Source organism: Mastigoproctus giganteus, chromosome 4 (assembly GCF_048544385.1).
Source record: "Mastigoproctus giganteus isolate SK-2022 chromosome 4, ASM4854438v1, whole genome shotgun sequence".
NCBI lineage: Eukaryota > Metazoa > Arthropoda > Arachnida > Uropygi > Thelyphonidae > Mastigoproctus > Mastigoproctus giganteus.
The window spans coordinates 115,891,473-115,910,833 of record NC_143578.1 but is presented as its reverse complement, the minus strand read 5'-3'; the positions used below and the strand labels follow the sequence as shown (position 1 = coordinate 115,910,833).

The 19,361-nt window shown below is 37.4% G+C and overlaps 1 protein-coding gene across 3 annotated transcripts in view; it reads right to left on the bottom strand.

The window, feature by feature from the left end:
- Nucleotides 1-19,361, bottom strand: part of LOC150087009 (leucine-rich repeat-containing protein 40-like) — a 500,077-nt gene that overhangs the window by 90,587 nt on the left and 390,129 nt on the right. For all 3 annotated transcript variants that reach the window (XM_090372899.1, XM_090372898.1, XM_090372896.1), the window contains exon 12: nt 6,816-6,926. In XM_090372899.1, the coding sequence (XP_090229025.1) occupies nt 6,816-6,926 (111 nt within the window). The remainder of the gene's footprint in view (nt 1-6,815; nt 6,927-19,361) is intronic.

Below are 19,361 nucleotides of genomic sequence, written 5' to 3'. Positions count from 1 at the left end.
AGTTGGGAATAACTTACATTACTTTATATATACTAACAAACATTTACTAACAACATAAACACTGCATTCTCCCCTGGCCTGCACCATGACTGAGGAATTGCAGTGGGTTGGGGTGCCCAGGGAGTGCGGTGCAGAAGGCAAGAGTTGAATAAATGAAATGAAAGCCAAAAGAATGAATGTGTAAGTGTGTGAGAAGAACACAAACCATAAATTCTACAGTTAAGTACACACTAACCCTAGTTTTAATTAGTATTTAAATTTACACTACACATCATTGCATCCCCCCCCCCCCAGTGTGTGAGAAGGAGATGAATGAGTGAGTGAGAAAAAAAAAAAAAAAAAAAAAAAAAATATATATATATATATAAAACTTGGAAAAAAAAATTATAAAATATAAAAAAAATGAATGAGAATGTGGATTGTGAATGGAGTAAATGTGTCTCTCCCACCCCTTCGCCTAGTGGGTTCCTCACTGCCGACTAACATGTCCCGCCCCCCAGAGTGCGATGGGCAGTTTGACCTTCCTACCAGATTCGACACTACATGGACCTGAGAGCCATCACCGACAAAGACATACTACAGCTTTGCTGCTGACACGCCATTTGGCAATCTGAACTGGGTACTCCAACCCATTTCCCTTTAAAACCCCCATCCCCAGGCAGGGAGGGAGGAGACAGGTTTCTGTCTCCTCCCTTCCCTGCCTCACCCCATACTTCATCTGGTGGGGCTTGTCTCCACTGACCTATTTGGGGATGCCTACTCTAGTCTTCAGTCTCCTCTCCCTCTCTCACTAAACCGACCAAGTACACCCCTTAACAATGCCACCAAATTTTAATCAACGTCTAAATTCTACCACTTTCTTGTAAATCTCGTTCGGCCAAATTCTAGTGTACACCCCCCCCCCCCTTTTTTTTAGGCTTGCCACTGAAATCCTTGGAAATTAGGTGGTGGAGCCTGCCAGAGTACTTAAATAATTTACTGGGTGCCTGACCTGCCTCCTCGTGGCAAGGTGTGGGCAACAGTGGGTCCCAATGGCTAAATGGTCAGAGAAACAACAGAACATAACACTACACAACAGACCACTCCCACACACTTTTAAATCTCTGGCCTCCACAGAGTTCTGTGTCACTCATAAAGAATACGTGGAGATGTGGGAAACCTCTGGTGCTGTCAGACAACTAACACACTTTACACTTTGCCTGTAGGTTTGTGGTTAAAGGCTAATTTTGGGATCCAGTCTAGGTTCATTCTTTCTATGTAGCTGATCCATTTTTTCTGATACCGTTTTATGTCATTTACTATGTTATCTACTTTTAATTTCTTGCGAATACCAAAATTTCTTTGATGATCTAGTCTTGTAAAGCCTAATAATGGTCTTAAAAATCTCATTTGTGCTGCTTCTAGTTTTTTTGCATCTTTCTTATTTATGACCCAAGTCTCACAGCTTTAGAAGAGGGCTGATTTTGAAGTGATGTTGTACAGTCGTAATTTTGTTCCAGTTGTCATTTGTTTTCAGAAGTGGCGTTTAATTGTTCTGTTCATTTTATTATATTTTTGTAGTTTAGTGTGGTTGTCTTTCCCTTTATTTGATATTAAATTTCCCAAATAGGTGAAATCAGATATCTGTTCTATTATTTTGTCATCAATAACAATTTTGATTATTTTATTCTGCTCATTAACTTCTGATCATCTGTGGTTCATCTTCCAATTTTGCAATTATAACTTGATCATCAGCATATCATATAGTTTGGATTTTATTCCTGTTGTTCAACTGTATTCCACTGTTAATTGTTTGTTTCCATTCTTTAATAATTTTATTGATGTAGATATTAAATAAATTTGGTCATAATCCACATCCCTGTTTGACTCCTTTATTGGTGTTAATTGGGTCTGATAGTTGGCCATTAGAATATTTTATGTAGACTTTTGAGTTTTCATATAGGCTTTGTATTGCTTTCTGGAGTTGGGTTGGGATATTTTCTTCACGTAGCATCTGCCAAAGTTTTTCCTGTTTTACATTGTCATATGCCTTTTCATAATCAATAAACAGCAGAAATGTTGGTAGGTTAAATTCTCTTCTTTTTCTCCAAAATGTGTTGTTATGAAAAAATGGCATCTTCTTCTAAGAAATGTTCACTGTATTTATTAAGTTTATTCTTTAGTATATTAGCTTTGAAGCAGTTGATAGCAGTGTTATCCCTCTGTAGTTGTTAGGGTTATTTCTGGAGCTTTTTTTGTGTAAGTTGATTAGTATTCCTGTTTCCCAATCTTTGGGTATTTGTTGCTTATATGCCATATGATGTTAAATAATTTTAGTAGTGTGTTTTTTTAATAAGGTGCCACCATATTTAAATAGTTCTACATTCAAATTTTCTATGCCTGGGCTGTTTTGATTTTTGTAATATTAACTAGTTCTTCCATTATATTTTCTTCATCTTCGGTTACCACAGATTCATTTTCCAATTCCCTAGTGCCAAGGTTATACCATAGTTCGGAACAGTGTTGCTTCCATTCTGATTGAGAGATGGAACTGGTTTTTATTTGATCATTTGTATCTAGTTGTAATTTCTTAAAAATTTTGAAAACTATTCTCTGTGGGCCCGTAATATCACGTTCTAAGGATTTAACAAATTTATCCGTCATCTTGTCGGATTCTTCTGGATAGTTTTCTGGCTTCTGCTCTAAGCCTTTATATTTTATGTGTAGTTGTAGGTCTTTAGTTTGTAGGAACAGTTTATAGGCCTTTTTTTTTCTCGTCGATTGTTTGTTTCAATTCTTCATTCCAAGTTCTTGGCCAGTTTTTATTTTTTATAGGTTTATATCCAAGACTTTCTTCAGCAGCTTCCTAGAATTGATTTTTTTCATGTTTGTCCAGATTTCCTCAACATTATCACTCCCATCTAATTTATCTTTCAATCGACTTTCATACAGGAATTTAGTGCTTTCATCTTACAACAAGTGTATTTTTAATTTCTTAGTAGTTTTTGCTGGTATTTTCTTCTTTTTATATTTTTTGATTTTTGTATATTTTTATGTATGCAGTAAATGAACTAATGGAAGCTCTTATTCAAGAACATAATACATATGACTGGTAACTGTTCATCACTTGATCAAAGTTGAATTTAAAGTTGATGCTGATGCATAATGCAAGTGTTTGACTGCCTATTCTTCATTCATCAAAAAACTGTATGAACATATGCAGTTTCTTTTAAGAAAACTGAGGCGCCTCCGTAGCCAGGAGCAGCAGTGCATAGCACATGCTTCTTGATTAGACCGGGGTTCGAGCCCGTGACCACCAAATACAGGGAGGATGCGGAAAGGTCTGGGAATGACCATCACATATCCCTGGAGCAATATGGCCTTAGTTGCTAATGCTCCTAAAAACCAAATAACAAATAAACAAGAAAACTGATTGTGATAGATAGTTGTTTGGATATCTGTGGTGATACAAAGTAGCTGTTCTTCTTGGATTCTGCTGGATGCACATAATCTGCTACTTTCTATGCAATTGGCCGAGATCCTCATAAATCCAGAACAAGTTTACTTGCCAACAGTGCATATCACATTGGGACTAGTGAAAAATTCTATCCAAGTGATAATATGGATTATTGTGAATTTCTCTGGTTAAAGAAGATACCTCCAAGAATTAATTAAATAAAAATCAAAGGGATAATGTGACTTTTAAGTGATCCTGGCCACCAATTTCTTCAGCATAATGAAAGCTGAAAACTATGCTGATGTTGTGAAAGAAATGTTGAAAGATTACATGATAAATAAAATTACATCTTCGCCACTCACCTAAACTTTTCCTATTGAACATGGCTGCTATCAGACAAATATGGGAAAACGTTTCATCAAGATACATTGGTTAAAATTTGATGAATTTGAAGTGCTGATCAAGATATCAGAGGCAGATACTTTTGAGATATCAGAGTCATATAGATATAAGCAAGGAAGAATTGGAATTTTGGGAGTACAATGTGCACAGAAAGGATAGACAGGGTAGGAAGGGAGGAGGGATTATGCTGTTGGTGAAGAAACAAAATCTAAGGAAGTGCATCCAGGTTGACATGGGTGGGCAATGCAATGTTGAGTCAGTTTGGTGTGACATAAACACTGGGAAAAGGAAAATGAGAGTGGCAGTGTGTTATAGTCCTAATGACTCTGATGAGGTCAATGAACAATTGTGCAGAGAGATAGAGTTGGCTAGTAAATCAGAATGTCTTGTAATGGGGAGATTTTAACTTTCCAGATATTGACTAACTTGTGGGTTGGTCACTTTTATGCTAACAAGACTTTTGTGGATCTACTGGAGGATTGTTTTCTACAGAAACATGTTTGAGGGGCTACCAGAGAGAGTCATCAGTGATTATTTATGCATTAAGAATTTGCAAATAAAGGAACCATTGGTGACAGTGATAACAGTGTACTGATGTGGGATTTACTTAAAGATGTAACTACAATCAAGGGTAAAGGGAAGGGTTTTTGTTTTCGTAAAGGTGACTACAGTGGTCTCACACAGTTTTTCAATTCTATACAGTGGGATCAACTGATGATGTTAAAAGAGTGAATTGTAAATGGGAAGCCTTCAAGGAATTAATCTTGAAAGCTACTAGGCTTTTCATACAACTAGGAAATACTGTTCAAGATTTAGACCTAAATGGATGAACTAATGAGGCTCGTGGCAGAGAAGAAAAATGATTGGGATGCATATAAATTATCAGGTGATACAGAAGCCTATGGCAGATATAAGTCTGTAATCAAGTCACAAAGGAGGTTAGGAAAGTGAAGGCTGATTATGAGAAATCCTTGGCAAAGGATGCAAAGAAAAACAGCAAAGACTTCTCTATTTATGTAAACTCTAGAAGGAAGGAGATGAATCAGATTGGCCCACTTGATGTTGGTGGTTCGAAGGTGGATGATCCTGCTAAAAAAAGCTGACAAACTGAATGAGTATTTTGCATCTACATTCACACATGAGGAATTCTGTAAGGAAGGGGTAAACTCTAACAAGGAGACAAAAGATTTTCTAATAATGGAGAGTAAAGTGGAGGAGAAATTGTAGAAATTAAACATAAAAAAGGCACCTGGGGTGGATGGAATCAATCCAGTTGTATTGAAGGAGGCAGCGAGGGAAGTAAGCAAACTCTTAGCCATAATTATAAGAGCATCCTTAGATTCAGGGGAAGTGATTAGGTTCAAAGGGTGACAATGTGCACAGAAAGGATAGACAGGGTAGGAAGGGAGGAGGGATTATGCTGTTGGTGAAGAAACACAAAAAATAATTTTGATATCACATACTTGGAACGCTTTTGATCTGTTGCACATGGAAGACTGCTGTACAAATTGGAGGGGTATGGCATTAAGGACAAATTGTTGCAATGGATAAAGGAATGGTTGAGTGGAAGACAGCAGAGAGCGGAAATTAATGGACACCGTTCTACGTGGACTAATGTTATTAGTGGAGTCACCCAGAGTTTGGTGCTGGGCCCATTGCTGTTTGGTGTATTTTTAAATGATACTGATGAAGGTATATTAGGATTAATGTCCAAGTTTGCAGATGATACAAAGGTTGGCAGTGTTAGTAAAGATAGTATGCTACTGCAACAGGATCTAGAAAAGTTAGGCAGATGGGCTGAGAAGTGGCAACTGAAGTTTAACATTGACAAATGCAAAGTACTGCATATGGGTGGCAGTAACCCAAGAGAAACGTACCAACTGCGTGGTACTACACTTTGGGAGGTGGAGAATGAAAAACATCTGGGGGTAACTGTGTAGTCAGATATGAACTTCTCTGAGCAGTGCAGACAGGCTGCAAGAGCAGGTCATGGAGTTCTGTCAATGATATATAGGAATTTTGGCAGCAGAGACATGGAGGTGATTATCCCTTTGTATAAGGCACTATGCACACTGGAGACTATGCACCTGCAAGGTGATCTGATTGAGATGTATAAGGTTTTGAATGGTTTGAGCAGACTCAATGCTGATGGAATACTTCCACTTGCTCAGATTAAGAACCTGAGAGGGCATAGATTCAAGCTGAGTTGTTGTTGTAGGATTTTATGGTGCATTAGCATCTCAAATTGAGTAAAGACGGTTGCAGAATAGATGTGCAGATATTTGCCTTTAGCCAATGGGTGGTTGTCTGCCGGAACAGACTTCCATCTGTTTTTGTGGAAGTTGATAGAGCTTAAATAAATTTAAGGCTGAACTAGACAAACATTTGAAGTGACTGGATGGGTGAAATGTTTTTTTTTTTTTTCCTTTTTGGCTGATGCTGTATAAGCTTGCTTTCTTGCATCATATGCCTCAACTAATGCTAATGCTATGAAAATGTGCAACAAGGAATGACAAAATCCATGTACTTATGTCAAAGTAATTCAAAAAATTTAAAATGACTTCAAATATCACTTTTGTATTTTAAAAGGGAGAATAAAATTTGATTATGTTGGTAATTTTTTTCCCAAAATTTTTTGGAAAAAAAATTGAAAATTATTTTCTATTTCTCATAAAATGTATTGCATTCAACAGTGCTGAATTTAAAATTGGCACATATGAATTAATCAGAATGATATTAATCAAAATGATATTTCTTGAAGGAGGGAAAAATTTTTTCATTTTGTAATACAGTTAAATTAGTGGTAAATACTTAAGTAACAGCATTTAATGTTAATTTTTATGAATAACGTACGGCAAATGACTTCTGCATACTACTTATTAACTCTGCTTAATAAAGTAAATCATTGTTGCATTTCATGTGTCAATTTATACAGCAAAAGTAAAATCATGTAAATAAAAATAAATAAAATATTAACCTGAGATCCAGGTATGTGAGATGAACACTTTGACCCAGAAATGACGGAATAGTAGACAGCTTATTAAAGCTTAAATTAAGTTCTGACAACTTGGCTGATAACCCATAAATGCTAGAAGAAATAAGAAGATATATTTGGTTATATTTACAGAAAAACAATTTATAAAACCATTAATAGTTATCATAAGCTTATCTTTTTATTTCTGTTAATTGATTTTCAATTATAAGTTCTTACTTGTAATTTGATGATTAAAGACTAAAAAATAGGGCCTTTTAAGCTGAAAAGAAGAATGACAGCCATAAAATGCAGTGAATCTTCACGTGTTCTTGAAAACATCACAAATTGAATATTTCCTTGGACAATTGGATTTTTCCCATAAGAACAATGGTATAAAGGAGAGGATGCAGTGCTGAGTTTTATCTCTTTTATCCTGTTTTTCACTTATACTATAATATACTGTAATTAATATTACAAGTTAAACTAATTGGAGCCAAAAAATATATACATATATAAATAAATAAAAAAAAATCAGATGAAGCAGAACACAAGAGTAAAACGTCAGATGAAGAGTGGAACACAAGAGTAAAAATTACTCTAATCAAATCTTATTTTTAAACACAAAAATGTTTTTGTCACATATCACTACAAAAATAAAATAATAAATACAGGATAAATATTTAGATTTTCTTTTTTTAAACAGACTTTATATTATCGGTTTTTTTCACAAAATGCCACATGTAAAATAAGACTGAGTAAAATTCTGTCTATTTGTTCTTTTCTTTATAATCCTCCATTTTTCAGTTTTTTACCAAAATTATGCTTGAAGGAAAAATAAACAAAAAAAAAAAAAAAAAGAAAAGAAAAGAAAATTACTGTATTAAATAAATAAATGATTAAGAGAAAGTCAATTACCTAAACTCTCTCACATGCAAAGATACTACATACAAGAGACAAAGAACAAAAATAGATTATTAACTACTGAAATGTATCTGTCCAGATACATTTCTCAGTAGGCACTGACATCAAACCAAATAAGCTAATTATCTCTCTCTTGGCACATATAGGAACTGCACATATAAAATGATTACAACTGATGTCCAAATAGCCCAATCATATATGTATCAATATCTCCTATTCTCCAAATTTTCCCAGAAGGAGATTAAAAGACAAAGTGAGTAATCACACACTGGTAAGCTCCAATTCAGTTTCAGGGAAAATAATCAACTAACTGGCTAAAGAAGTAATACAGGACCATCTCAACAGGAATGCATTTATACTGCACAGTATGAATGTAAAGGGGTAATATTGTCTGACCAATCTGATTGGATACTATAACACAATAACAGAGAACTGGATGCAAAAACCAATTTTGAAATCATATACTTAGATTTCAGAAAAGCATTTGATATTGCTGCATATAAAAGACAGTTATACAAATTGGAACACTGTGGCATTTAGGGAAAGTTGCTGCTATAGACAAAGGGATGGTTGAGAGGATGATGATGGAGAGTGGTTATCAATGGGCACTGCTCTTCTTTAATAATAATAATAATGTTATTAGTGTAGTCCCCCAGGGTTCAGTGCTGGGTCCATTGCTGTTTTCTATATTTATTAATTAATTATTAATAATCATTCTTATTTATACTGATAAAAGCATATCAAGCTTATTATCTAAGCTTGCAGTGAGAGGCTGGTAAGTTTTCAGAGTAGTTAATGACAGGAATCAAGGCTTACAACTAAAATAAGACCTGCAAAAACTGGTCAGATGTGCTGAGGCTGAGAAATGCAAGTTACTGTAGTATACGGGCAGGCAGTAATCCCAGGTATGAGTTTCACTATGGTATGTACAAGGTATTAACACACACACGCACGCACCCCCACACACACACACACATACAGAGCTTGCTTTGCATTAGCAATGCCTACCTGATATTTCATGGGGCCACCTTTTGCCCATAATATAGCCAGTACACTGTGGCATGGCCTTCATAAGGTGTTGCAGGATCCCTATGGTAGTGCTACCTATGCATTGCATAAAGTGTCCAGTAAAGCATGAAATGTAATTTTCTAGTAGTTACCAAAAATGCTCACAAATGGGTTGAGATTAGTTGAGTTGGTCAGCCATGGGAGGAAGGAAAATTCAGTGTCATGTTCCTGAAACCAGTTAGCAACCTGCTGGCTTGCAGGACAGCAAGTTGTTTTTTTGATAGATGAGTTAACTAGATAGACTGTCATCACAAAGGTGTGTACTTGGTAGGCAATGTTAGAAAGGTAGGTGTTCCATTGAACTGTTGATTAACAGTGATCAGAGGATTCAGGGCATGCCACGAAAACAGTCCCCGAAGGCCGTGTCCAGCCTTGTGAATACCAACAGTGCATCCAGGTGCCATAGCCTCGTGTTTCTTTTTCCAATTGAAGATATGCTCATCACCATGACAGAGTTAGAAAGAGGATTTGTCAGACTAGGTGACAAATTTCCACATGTCGGTGAACCAGTGTTGGTGCTGATATGCCCATGCAAGGTTCAGTTTCTTGTCTTTTGCAGTGTGCATGGCTACCTGTAATGGCTAATGGCCACTATAACCCATATAAGCTAATATCTGGTGTACAGTCCATGTAGATATTGGTCTTGCTATTCCTATGTTGTTCTGGGTGGTTAGCTGGGCTACTGTGCTGCATCACTGCTATGTTACAAGATGAGACAATACTTATCACGAGCATTGAAAACGCATGGCTGTCCATGTGTGATCTTTGGCTGGTTGTTCAACTACTATTAAGCCAATCACATTAGACTCTTGACACTGAAGAACAGGAGCACTTAACCATGTTAGCTGTTATCAAGATACTGGCACCTTCACATGTTGCCCCACAATCATTCCCTGTTCCAAATCAGAAGATCTCAACACACACACACATTCTTCTTCACAGATATGTAAAAACTGATTGCCATGTGTGCAAAGTACAAATAGGGGAACGATATCTTATATAACACGAACCGAATTCGCTTATGCACGATTCGCCTTTGTGTTTACAAGAAATGGCAGTCGAACGGAATCACCCCAACTGAACGCAACACGATAGGAATGAAGAGAAGATTCCGAAAACGTATTTATGTGTTTTATATCAGTGAAGGGGAAACACATTTCACCATAATAACGTAAAAACCAACACAATTTCAGCTATCGGTATATTCGCAAATGCAATTAGATCGAGTTTACTAGCAGTTTATAACAGATTCCACTAGCAGAAAAGCAACTTGATTTTTATTGTTTTATGGTAGTAACCCCTAGAAATGTGAGGTGTTAATAGTGTACCTCTGCCTTTACGGTGTTGTTTATTCAGTTGCTACACGCCCCCAGCTTTGTTTATGTGTATCAAGTGTGCCTCCTCGTTTTGTAATTGTGCTTTATTCCCTAAAAATGAGTAAAATACTTAAAAGGTGTAAAAAGGAAGGTGAAGACACTGCAGATTCGGAGAGAAAAAGAAAAGCAATATCGATAAACAAAGGCGGACTGGATCAAAAATTCTTACGCGGGAAAATTTATAGTGGCCTCATACTATGGTTTATGGCCAAAATCACACCCCGGTGGGCCGGAGGCCGGTGTGATTATGGCCAGTCCGCCTCTGGGATAGAGAAAAAATATGAAATTGTGAAACGCTTTGAGCGAAATGAAAGACCATGTGATATTGCACGTGCTACAGACCTAAATGAAGCAACGGCGTGAATTACAAAGAATGCAGAGAAAATAAAAACATCTTTCATAGCAGAACAACTCAAAGTGTAATTAAAATCCATTAGATTAAGACACAAAGAATTGGAAGAGATGGAACATCTGTCATCTGTTTGGATAGAAAATCAAACAAAAAACAAGTTTGCTTACGATAGAAGCAAAAGTATTAGCAATATTTTATTACGTAATAGTCATAATAAAATACTTACGTATTTTATTACGATTATTTATTGTGTTTGGTAATGTTTTGGTTACAAATGTGTGTTCAATCTTGGGTTGTCGGCACCTAACCATATTTTTCCCATAGGGCCTGTTGTTTATATTGCACGATTTTGCATTGCACGAGGGTTTCTAGGAACACAACTATCGTGCTATACGAGGACTGACTGTATATATATATTAGTACCAGCATATTAGATAAAATAATAGGAATATAATATTCTACACTTGATCATTACTCATGAATCAGATGGCATCATAGGCTCAGAGTATGGGGACCATTTGCAGGTGGTGATCATGCAGTCATTAGTTGGAAGATTTTGCAGTAATTAAAGGTATAGACACAGGTTTTGAAAGGGCCTATGACAGTTAAGACGCTACATGGCATCTGTCAACTGGATAGATTTCAAAGGGAGGGCGAATACATTACAATTAAGGATTAATTCTAATGTATTCATCTTTAAAGCAGTAATCATAGAAAACATGACTGCAAATACATTGTAAAGAAAATTTGTAGCTGTTGTAGGCTTCAGTACTTTTCATCATTCTGTAACTTTGCCATTCTATCTTTTTTCCAATTATACAAAGACTAAGTATGAAAAAGCACTGGCTAAATAAGCAAAGGAGGAGAAGTTTCTTATGTATGTGAATACAAAGCAAAAGAAATCAAATCAGATTAGACCCTTGTGTAATGGGTGGGGAAATCTCATAGATAACCCAATTGATGTTGCTGAATTAAATACATGTATACACTTTGCATTGGTCTTTACTGACAAAAGGCCATTCATGGCGAAGAGAGAGAGACTCTGCAAGTGAGACTGAGACATGAAATTAGCAATTTCAAAATTACTGATAACTTTTATTAGAAACCTTTCAAGTTTCAATAATTAAACTCAGTGGAGTGGTTCATTTCATTCTCTTTAGTATTTGTATTAGCAAATTATGCAGCATCAGCAAAAAAACCTCCTTTCCACATCAACTGCCTATCCACATCAACAGTTAGCATTAGCATTAGTAGAGGCAAGAAAGCAAGCTTATACAGTGTCAGCCAAAAAAAACCCATCCCATTTCACCCATCCATCACTCCAAATGTTTGTCTAGTTGTGCCTTAAATTTATTTAAGCTGTCAACTTCTACGACGACAGATGGAAGGTTGTTCCAGCAATCAACCACCTGCTGGCTAAAGGCAAACTTCCACATATCTATTCTACAACTGTCTTTCCAAAATTTGAATTCATGTCCCCTCAGGCGATTAATCTGGGCAAGAGGAAGAATCCCATCAGCATTCAGCTTGCTCAAACCATTCAAGGCCTTATACAACTCAACCGGATCACCTCACAGGTGCCTAGTCTCCAGACACTGTAATTTGCAAAACTTAAGCCTTTGTTCGTAAAAACAACCCTTTGTTCCATTAACTAATCTTGTTGCCTTTCTCTATACTCGTTCCAGCAGCTCTACATCCTTCCTAAAATGAGGCCTCCAGACCTGTATACAGTACTCAAAGTATGGTCTGACCACTGCCCTTACACAAGGGGATAATCACCTCCTTATCCCTGCTAGGTAAATTCCTGTATATCATTGACAAGACACCATGAGATACTCTTCCAGACCATCTGCACTGCTCAGAAAACTTCGTATCTACCTGCACAATTACCCCCAAATCCTTTTCATTCTCTACCAGTGCAGTACTACACAGTTAGTACGTTTCTCTTTGGTCATTGCTACCAATATGCAGTATTTTACATTTGTCAATATTAAATTTCAGTTGCCACCTCTCAGCCCATCTGCTCAACTTTTCTAGATCCTGTTGCAGTAGCATACTGTCAATAACTATCCTGCCAATCTTCATATTGTGTGCAAACTTAGACATTAAGCCTGATATACGATCATCAATATCATTAATAAATACAGAAAACAACAATGGACGCTGAGGGACTCCACTAACTTTAGTCCACAAAGAGCAGTGCCCATTGATTGCCATTCTCTGTCTTCTCCCAGTCAACCTTCCCTTTATCCATAGCAGCAACTTGCCCTTACTGCCACACTACTCTAATTTGTACAGTAGTCTTCCATGTGCAACAGTATCAAAAGCCTTCCTAAGATCCAAGTATATGATACCAAAATTATTCTTTGCATCCAGTTCCTTTGTGACAACATCATAGTATCCAATCATATTGGTCAGACAAGACTTCCCCTTAACAAACCCACGCTGTGTCCAAACTTTAATTGTAGTCTTGTCTAGATGATCCTGCAATGCTTCTTTAATTGTAGTCTTGTCTAGATGATTCTGCAATGCTTCTAAAAAACCAGGGAAGGGTTTTTGTTTTCGTAAAGGCGACTATAATGGTCTGAGACAGTATTTAAATTCTATACAGTGGGATCAACTGATGATGTTACCAACAGCAAACTCAAAATGGGAAGCATTCAAGGAACTAATCTTGGAGGCTACCAGGCTTTACATACCAACTAAGAAATATTGTTCAAGGTTTAGGCCTAAATGGTTGTCAGATGAACTAATGAGACATGTGGCAGAGAAGAAAAATGCATGGGATACATACAAATTAATGGGTGACCTCGAAGCCTATGATAGATATAAGTTGGTCTGTAACCAAGTCACAAAGGAGATTAGACAGGCAAAGGCAGACTACGAAAAATCCTTGGCAAAGGATGCAAAGAAAAACAGAAAAGAGTTCTTTACATATTTAAACTCAAGAAGGAAAGGGGTGAATCAGATTGGTCCACTGGATATTGATGGTTCAACAGTTGAGGATCCTGCTCAGGTGGCTAACAATCTAAATGAGTATTTTGCATCTACATTCACGCATGAGAAGTTATTCAGGAAGGAGAATGATGTAGGTAAAGTAAACATTGGCAGTGAGCTGGATGATTTTGTAATAACTGAGAGGAAAGTGGAGGAGAGATTGTTGAGGATAAACATAAAAAAGGCACCTGGGGTGGATGGGATCTATCCAGTTATATTAAAGGAGGCAGCAAAGGAAGTAAGCAAACCCCTAGCCATAATTATGAGAGCTTCTTTGGACTCAGGGGAGGTACCCATAGACTGGAGATGTGCAAATGTAACCCCAATTCACAAAGGAGGATCAAAGGCTGACACAAGTAATTATAGACCTGTTAGTTTAACTTCTGTTCCAGGTAAATTAATGGAGGCACTGGTTAAAGAAGCACTGCAGGATCATCTAGACAAGAATTCAGTTATAGCTCAGACGCAGCATGGTTTTGTTAAGGGCAGGTCTTGCCTGACCAATTTGATTGGATACTATGATGTAGTCACAAAAGAACTGGATGCAGGGAATAACTTTGATATTATATATTTGGATCTTAGGAAGGCTTTTGATACTGTTGCACATGGAAGACTGCTGCACAAATTGGAGCAGTGTGGCATTGGAGGCAAATTGCTGCTATGGATAAGGGGATGGTTGAGTGGCAGAAGACAGAGAGTGGTAATCAATGGACACTGCTCAACATGGACTAATGTTATTAGTGGAGTTCCTCAGGGTTCAGTGTTGGGTCCGTTGTTGTTTTCGGTGTTTATGAATGATATTGATGATGGGATATCAAGTTTAATGTCCAAGTTTGCAGATGATACAAAGATTGGCAGGGTTGTTAAGAACACTACTGACGCTATGCTGCTGCAACAGGATCTGGAAAGGTTGAACAGATGGGCTGAGAGGTGGCAAATGAAGTTTAACATTGACAAATGTAAAGTACTACATATGGGAAACAGTAACCCCAGAGCAACGTATCAACTCTGCTGTACTACACTGACAGTGGTGGAGAATGAAAAGGACCTGGGGGTAATTGTGCAGGCCGATATGAAGTTCTCTGAGCAGTGCAGACGAGCTGCAAGAGTAGCTCATGGTGTCTTGTCAATGATATACAGGAATTTTTCTAGCAGGGATAAGGAGGTGATTATTCCCTTGTATAAGGCAATGGTTAGGCCACATCTTGAGTACTGTATACAGGTCTGGAGGCCTCATTTCAAGAAGGATGTAGAGCTGCTGGAACGTGTACAGAGAAGGGCAACAAGGTTAGTGAACGGAACAAAGGGTTGCTCTTACGAAGAAAGGCTTAAGTTTTGCAAATTACAGAGTCTGGAGACTAGGCACCGGCGAGGTGATCTGATAGAGGTGTATAAGGGTTTGAATGGTTTGAGCATGCTCAATGCCAGTGGGATTCTTCATCTTGCTCAGACTAATCACCTCAGAGGGCATAAATTCAAATTGAGGAAGGACGGATGTCGGATGGATGTGCGGAAATTTGCCTTTGGCCAGCGGGTGGTTGGTTGGTGCAACCGACTTCCATCACTTGTTGTTGAAGTTGATAGCCTAAACACATTTAAAGCTCAACTGGACAGGTATTTAGAGCGAATGGAGGGGTGAAATGGGAGTGGTGTGTGTTTTTTTTTTTTTTTGGCTGATGCTGAATAAGCTTGCTTTCTTGCATCATATGCCTCTACTAATGCTAATGCTAATGCCTCCATTAATTTCCCCAAAACAGAAGTTAAACTAACAGGTCTGTAATTACTTGTGTCACTCTTTGATCCTCCTTTGTAAATTGGGGTCATATTTGCACATCTCCAGTCCATGGATACCTCCTCTGAGTCCAAGGAAGCTCTCATAATTATGGCTAAAGGTTTGCTTACTTCCTTTGCTGCCTCCTTTAATATAACTGGATAGATCCCATCCACCCAAAGTGCCTTTCTTATGTTTATTTTCAACAATTTCTGCTCCACCTTGATCTCAGTTATTACAAAATCATTTAGCTCACTGCAATTTTAAATGCATCTCTGGCATTCTCCTCCCTGAATAACTCCTTATGTGTAAATGCTGATGCAAAATACTCATTCAGTTTGTTAGCTACCTAAGCAGGATCATCAACAGTTGAACCATCGATATCAAGTGGACCAATCTGATTCATTCCCCTCCCTTCTAGAATTTACATAAGAAATCTTTGCTCTTTGTCTAGTTCTTCCTTGAATTCCTTCAAACTACCCACTTTCACAACAGATTGTGGTTTCATCTAACAATCAACTACCTGCTGGCAGATGGCAAACTTCCACACATCTATCCTGTAATCAACCTTACTCAATATGAATTTTTGCCCCCTCATATGTGTAGTCTAAGCAAGAGGAAGAATGCCTTCATCACATCATTGTGCTTCATCACATCAATACATTCACAGCCTTAAATGTCTCAGTCAGAAGTTTCTGCAATTTGCAGAACTGAAGCCTTTCTTAGTAAAACTACCCCTTTTTCTTCTTTTCACTAATCTTGTTGCTCTTCTCTGCACAGCAGATTTACATCCTTCCTAAAATCTGGCCCCCAGATTTGTATACAGTATTCAACTAACCATTGGCCTAACCATTGCCTTGAACAATGTGATAATCACCACCTTATCCATCCTAATAAAATTCATGTATATCATTGATAAAACTCCATGAGCTGTCCTTGCAGTCTGTATCCACAGCTCGGAGAACATTACATCTGGCTGCACAATTACCTCCCAGGACTTGTTAATTTTCCACTAACCTGAGTGCCACACATGGTATTGCTAATCTGGGGTTACTGCTACCCATATGCAACCTTGCATTTGTCAATATTAAACTTCAATTGCCATTTCTCCACACAGCTGCCTAATTTTTTTTGATCTTTTTGCAGTAGCACATATTCAAGATATGTGCTACTGCAAAAAGAACAGTAGCACATATCTTGAATATTGCCACTAACCACCCTGCCAGCTTTTATATTATCTGCAAATTTAGACATTATGCATAATATACCTTCATCATTAATAAATATAGGAAACAGCTAGGGGGGGGGGCCCCCTAGCAATGAACCCAGGGTCGACTCCACTAATAATATTAGTCCACAAATAGCAGTGTCCATTGATAACCACTCTATTCTCTCTCACGCAACCATCCCTCCAGAGGATTAACATGCCCTTAATGCTACACTACTCCAATCTGTACAAAAGTCTTTTATGCACAACAATCGTATAGTATCAAACGTTTTCGTAAATTTCAAGTATATGATATCCAAATTATTTTTTGTATTCAGTAACAACTGCATTATAGTACTCGATCACACTGGTCAGATAATACCACCACTTAAAAAATCCATGCTGTGACTGCTGTACAACTGAATGGTTTTTGAATTCTAAGGTAGGGAAAATCTTGGAGGCAATAATTAATAGTACAATCAAGGAACATTTAGACAGAAATTTCATTCTGAAGGACACAATATGGTGTTAAGAAAAAAAATTAAGTTTGACTAACCTGGTTCGCTATTTTGGCACTGTTATTCATGTGATGTAGGGAATAATTTTACACATTTTATTTGGATTTTAACAAGTCATCTGACTCAATCCCTCACGAGAGATCATCATATAAGCTGGAACACGGGATTACGGCAATATTTTAAGATGGATTGCAGGGTGGCTGTGGGTCAGAAGGCAATGGTTCATCAACAATGGGATAGAAGGCGTAAGGTAAAAATTTGCAGAATGATGTAAAGACTGGATTGCTAATGAACCAGTGCCAAGCAGTGCATCTTCAGAATGACTTGGATAGGCTACAAGGATGATCAGAAAAGTGGCAGTTATGTTTTAAATCAGCAAAATGCAAGATCTTACACTTTGATAACTCAAATTAACTTATACACATGGTGGAGTTGAATTAAACATAGTAGAGGAAGAAAGGGATATGGGAGTTATGATATAAACAGGTGTGAAGTTCACTGAGCAGATGACACAAAGGTTGAGCTGTGCCAGGAAACCTCATGGCATCCTATTAATGATTTATTGAACAACAGTCTTTAGAAATAAAAACATCATAATGCCATCTTATAAGGGTATGGATTCTTAAATCAAATGTGATCATCGATAGGAGTAGCAGTAGTAGTAAGGCATCAGCAACTAAGGCCATACTGTTTAGTATATTTATTAATGATATTGATGAAGGTATATCAGGCTTAATGTCGAAGTTTGCAGATGATACAAAGGTTTGCAAGGTTGTTAATGATAGTAATCAGTATGCTACTTCAACAGGATCTAGAAAACCTGGGCAGATGAGTTGATAAATAACAACTAAAGTTTAACATCGACAAATGCAAAGTACTGCATATGGGTAACCCCAGAGTAACATACCATGTGTGCAGTACTACACTCAGAGTAATGAAGATGTAATGGAGAGGTATATCATTGTTGTCAATGATATATAGGAACTTTGCTAGCAGGGATAAAGAGGTGTTTATCCCTTTGTATAAGGCAATGGTAAGGCCACACCTTGAGTACTGCATACAGGTTTGGAGACTTCATTTTAGGAAGGAAGGATGTAGAATTGCTGGAAATAGTACAGGGAAGGGCAATGTGATTGATGAGGAGAATGAAGGGCTGCTCTTACCAATAAAGGCTTAAGTTCTGCAAATTGCAGCATCTGGAGAATAGGTAAATGCGAGGTGATCTGATTGAGATGTAAAAAGCCTTGAATGGTTTGTTCAAGTTCAATGTTGATGGGATTCTTCCTCTTGTTGAGATTACGCACCTCAGGGGACATAAATTGAACTTGAGGAAAGACAGTTGTAGAATAGATGTGTGGAAATTTGCCTTCAGTCAGCAAGTGGTTGATTGCTAATTTTCCTCTTGGGGCCCTGTCAAAGCTCAGGTGTCCAAGGGTTCACCACTGCCAGAGACCTTTCTATTCCCTACTACACCTGGCCTGTCTCCTCAAGGCAAGGACAGGCAATGTGGGGTTGTACAAGGGGTCCAATGGCTAAATAGCCGGAGGAACAACAGACAAACACAACCCAACACTAAAACTTAGATTACCCCCAGGGGCTCACATCTGGAGTATGGGCTTTGCACACCCAGGGTCCTGAGCTGGATATCATCATTCTTCTCTTTCTTGGTGATTCCCTTCTACTTCTCTCTCTCTCTCTCTCTCTCTCTCTCTCAGGGTAATTCAGAATTTTTTTTTTTTTTTTTGCCTGGTGTGGCATAAACCTCAGGTTCCTTGCACCATACGACTAATAATAATAATTGGTCTTTACAGTTTGTACTGCTGCACAGAGTATACAAATGCAGAGTTGGGTGAACCCTGGTGCTCCTTGATAATCAACACTATACACTATGTCCTTTCTGTATATCACAGAAAAATTATGTAATTATGTACCAGGTACATAATGAGTTGCTGCCGCTCTACTCTGAGACTGATATGGTCACTGATAATGTCACAGCAGCAGCTGTTAAAAACATCTTTACTGCAGGAATTCATTATGAAACTGGTACAGCAAAATAAATAAAAAAAGTATTGCTGCATTATTTTTATTGAAAAAATAATTTCGGTACAATAAATACAATGAATGGAATTTTTCATTGTACTAGTGTACAATGAAATAATTCGTATAAAATATATTATAATAACACTAAAATTATTGGTCTATGGTAACTGAAATAAAATATATAATTTTGACACTCAAATGACTTTAATTCCCAAGTGAATACTCCATTGATTGTCATTCCATTACGTGTAGTATTTACTAAAGTATTTGACTTAATATCTAAATTGAAGACATCTTTC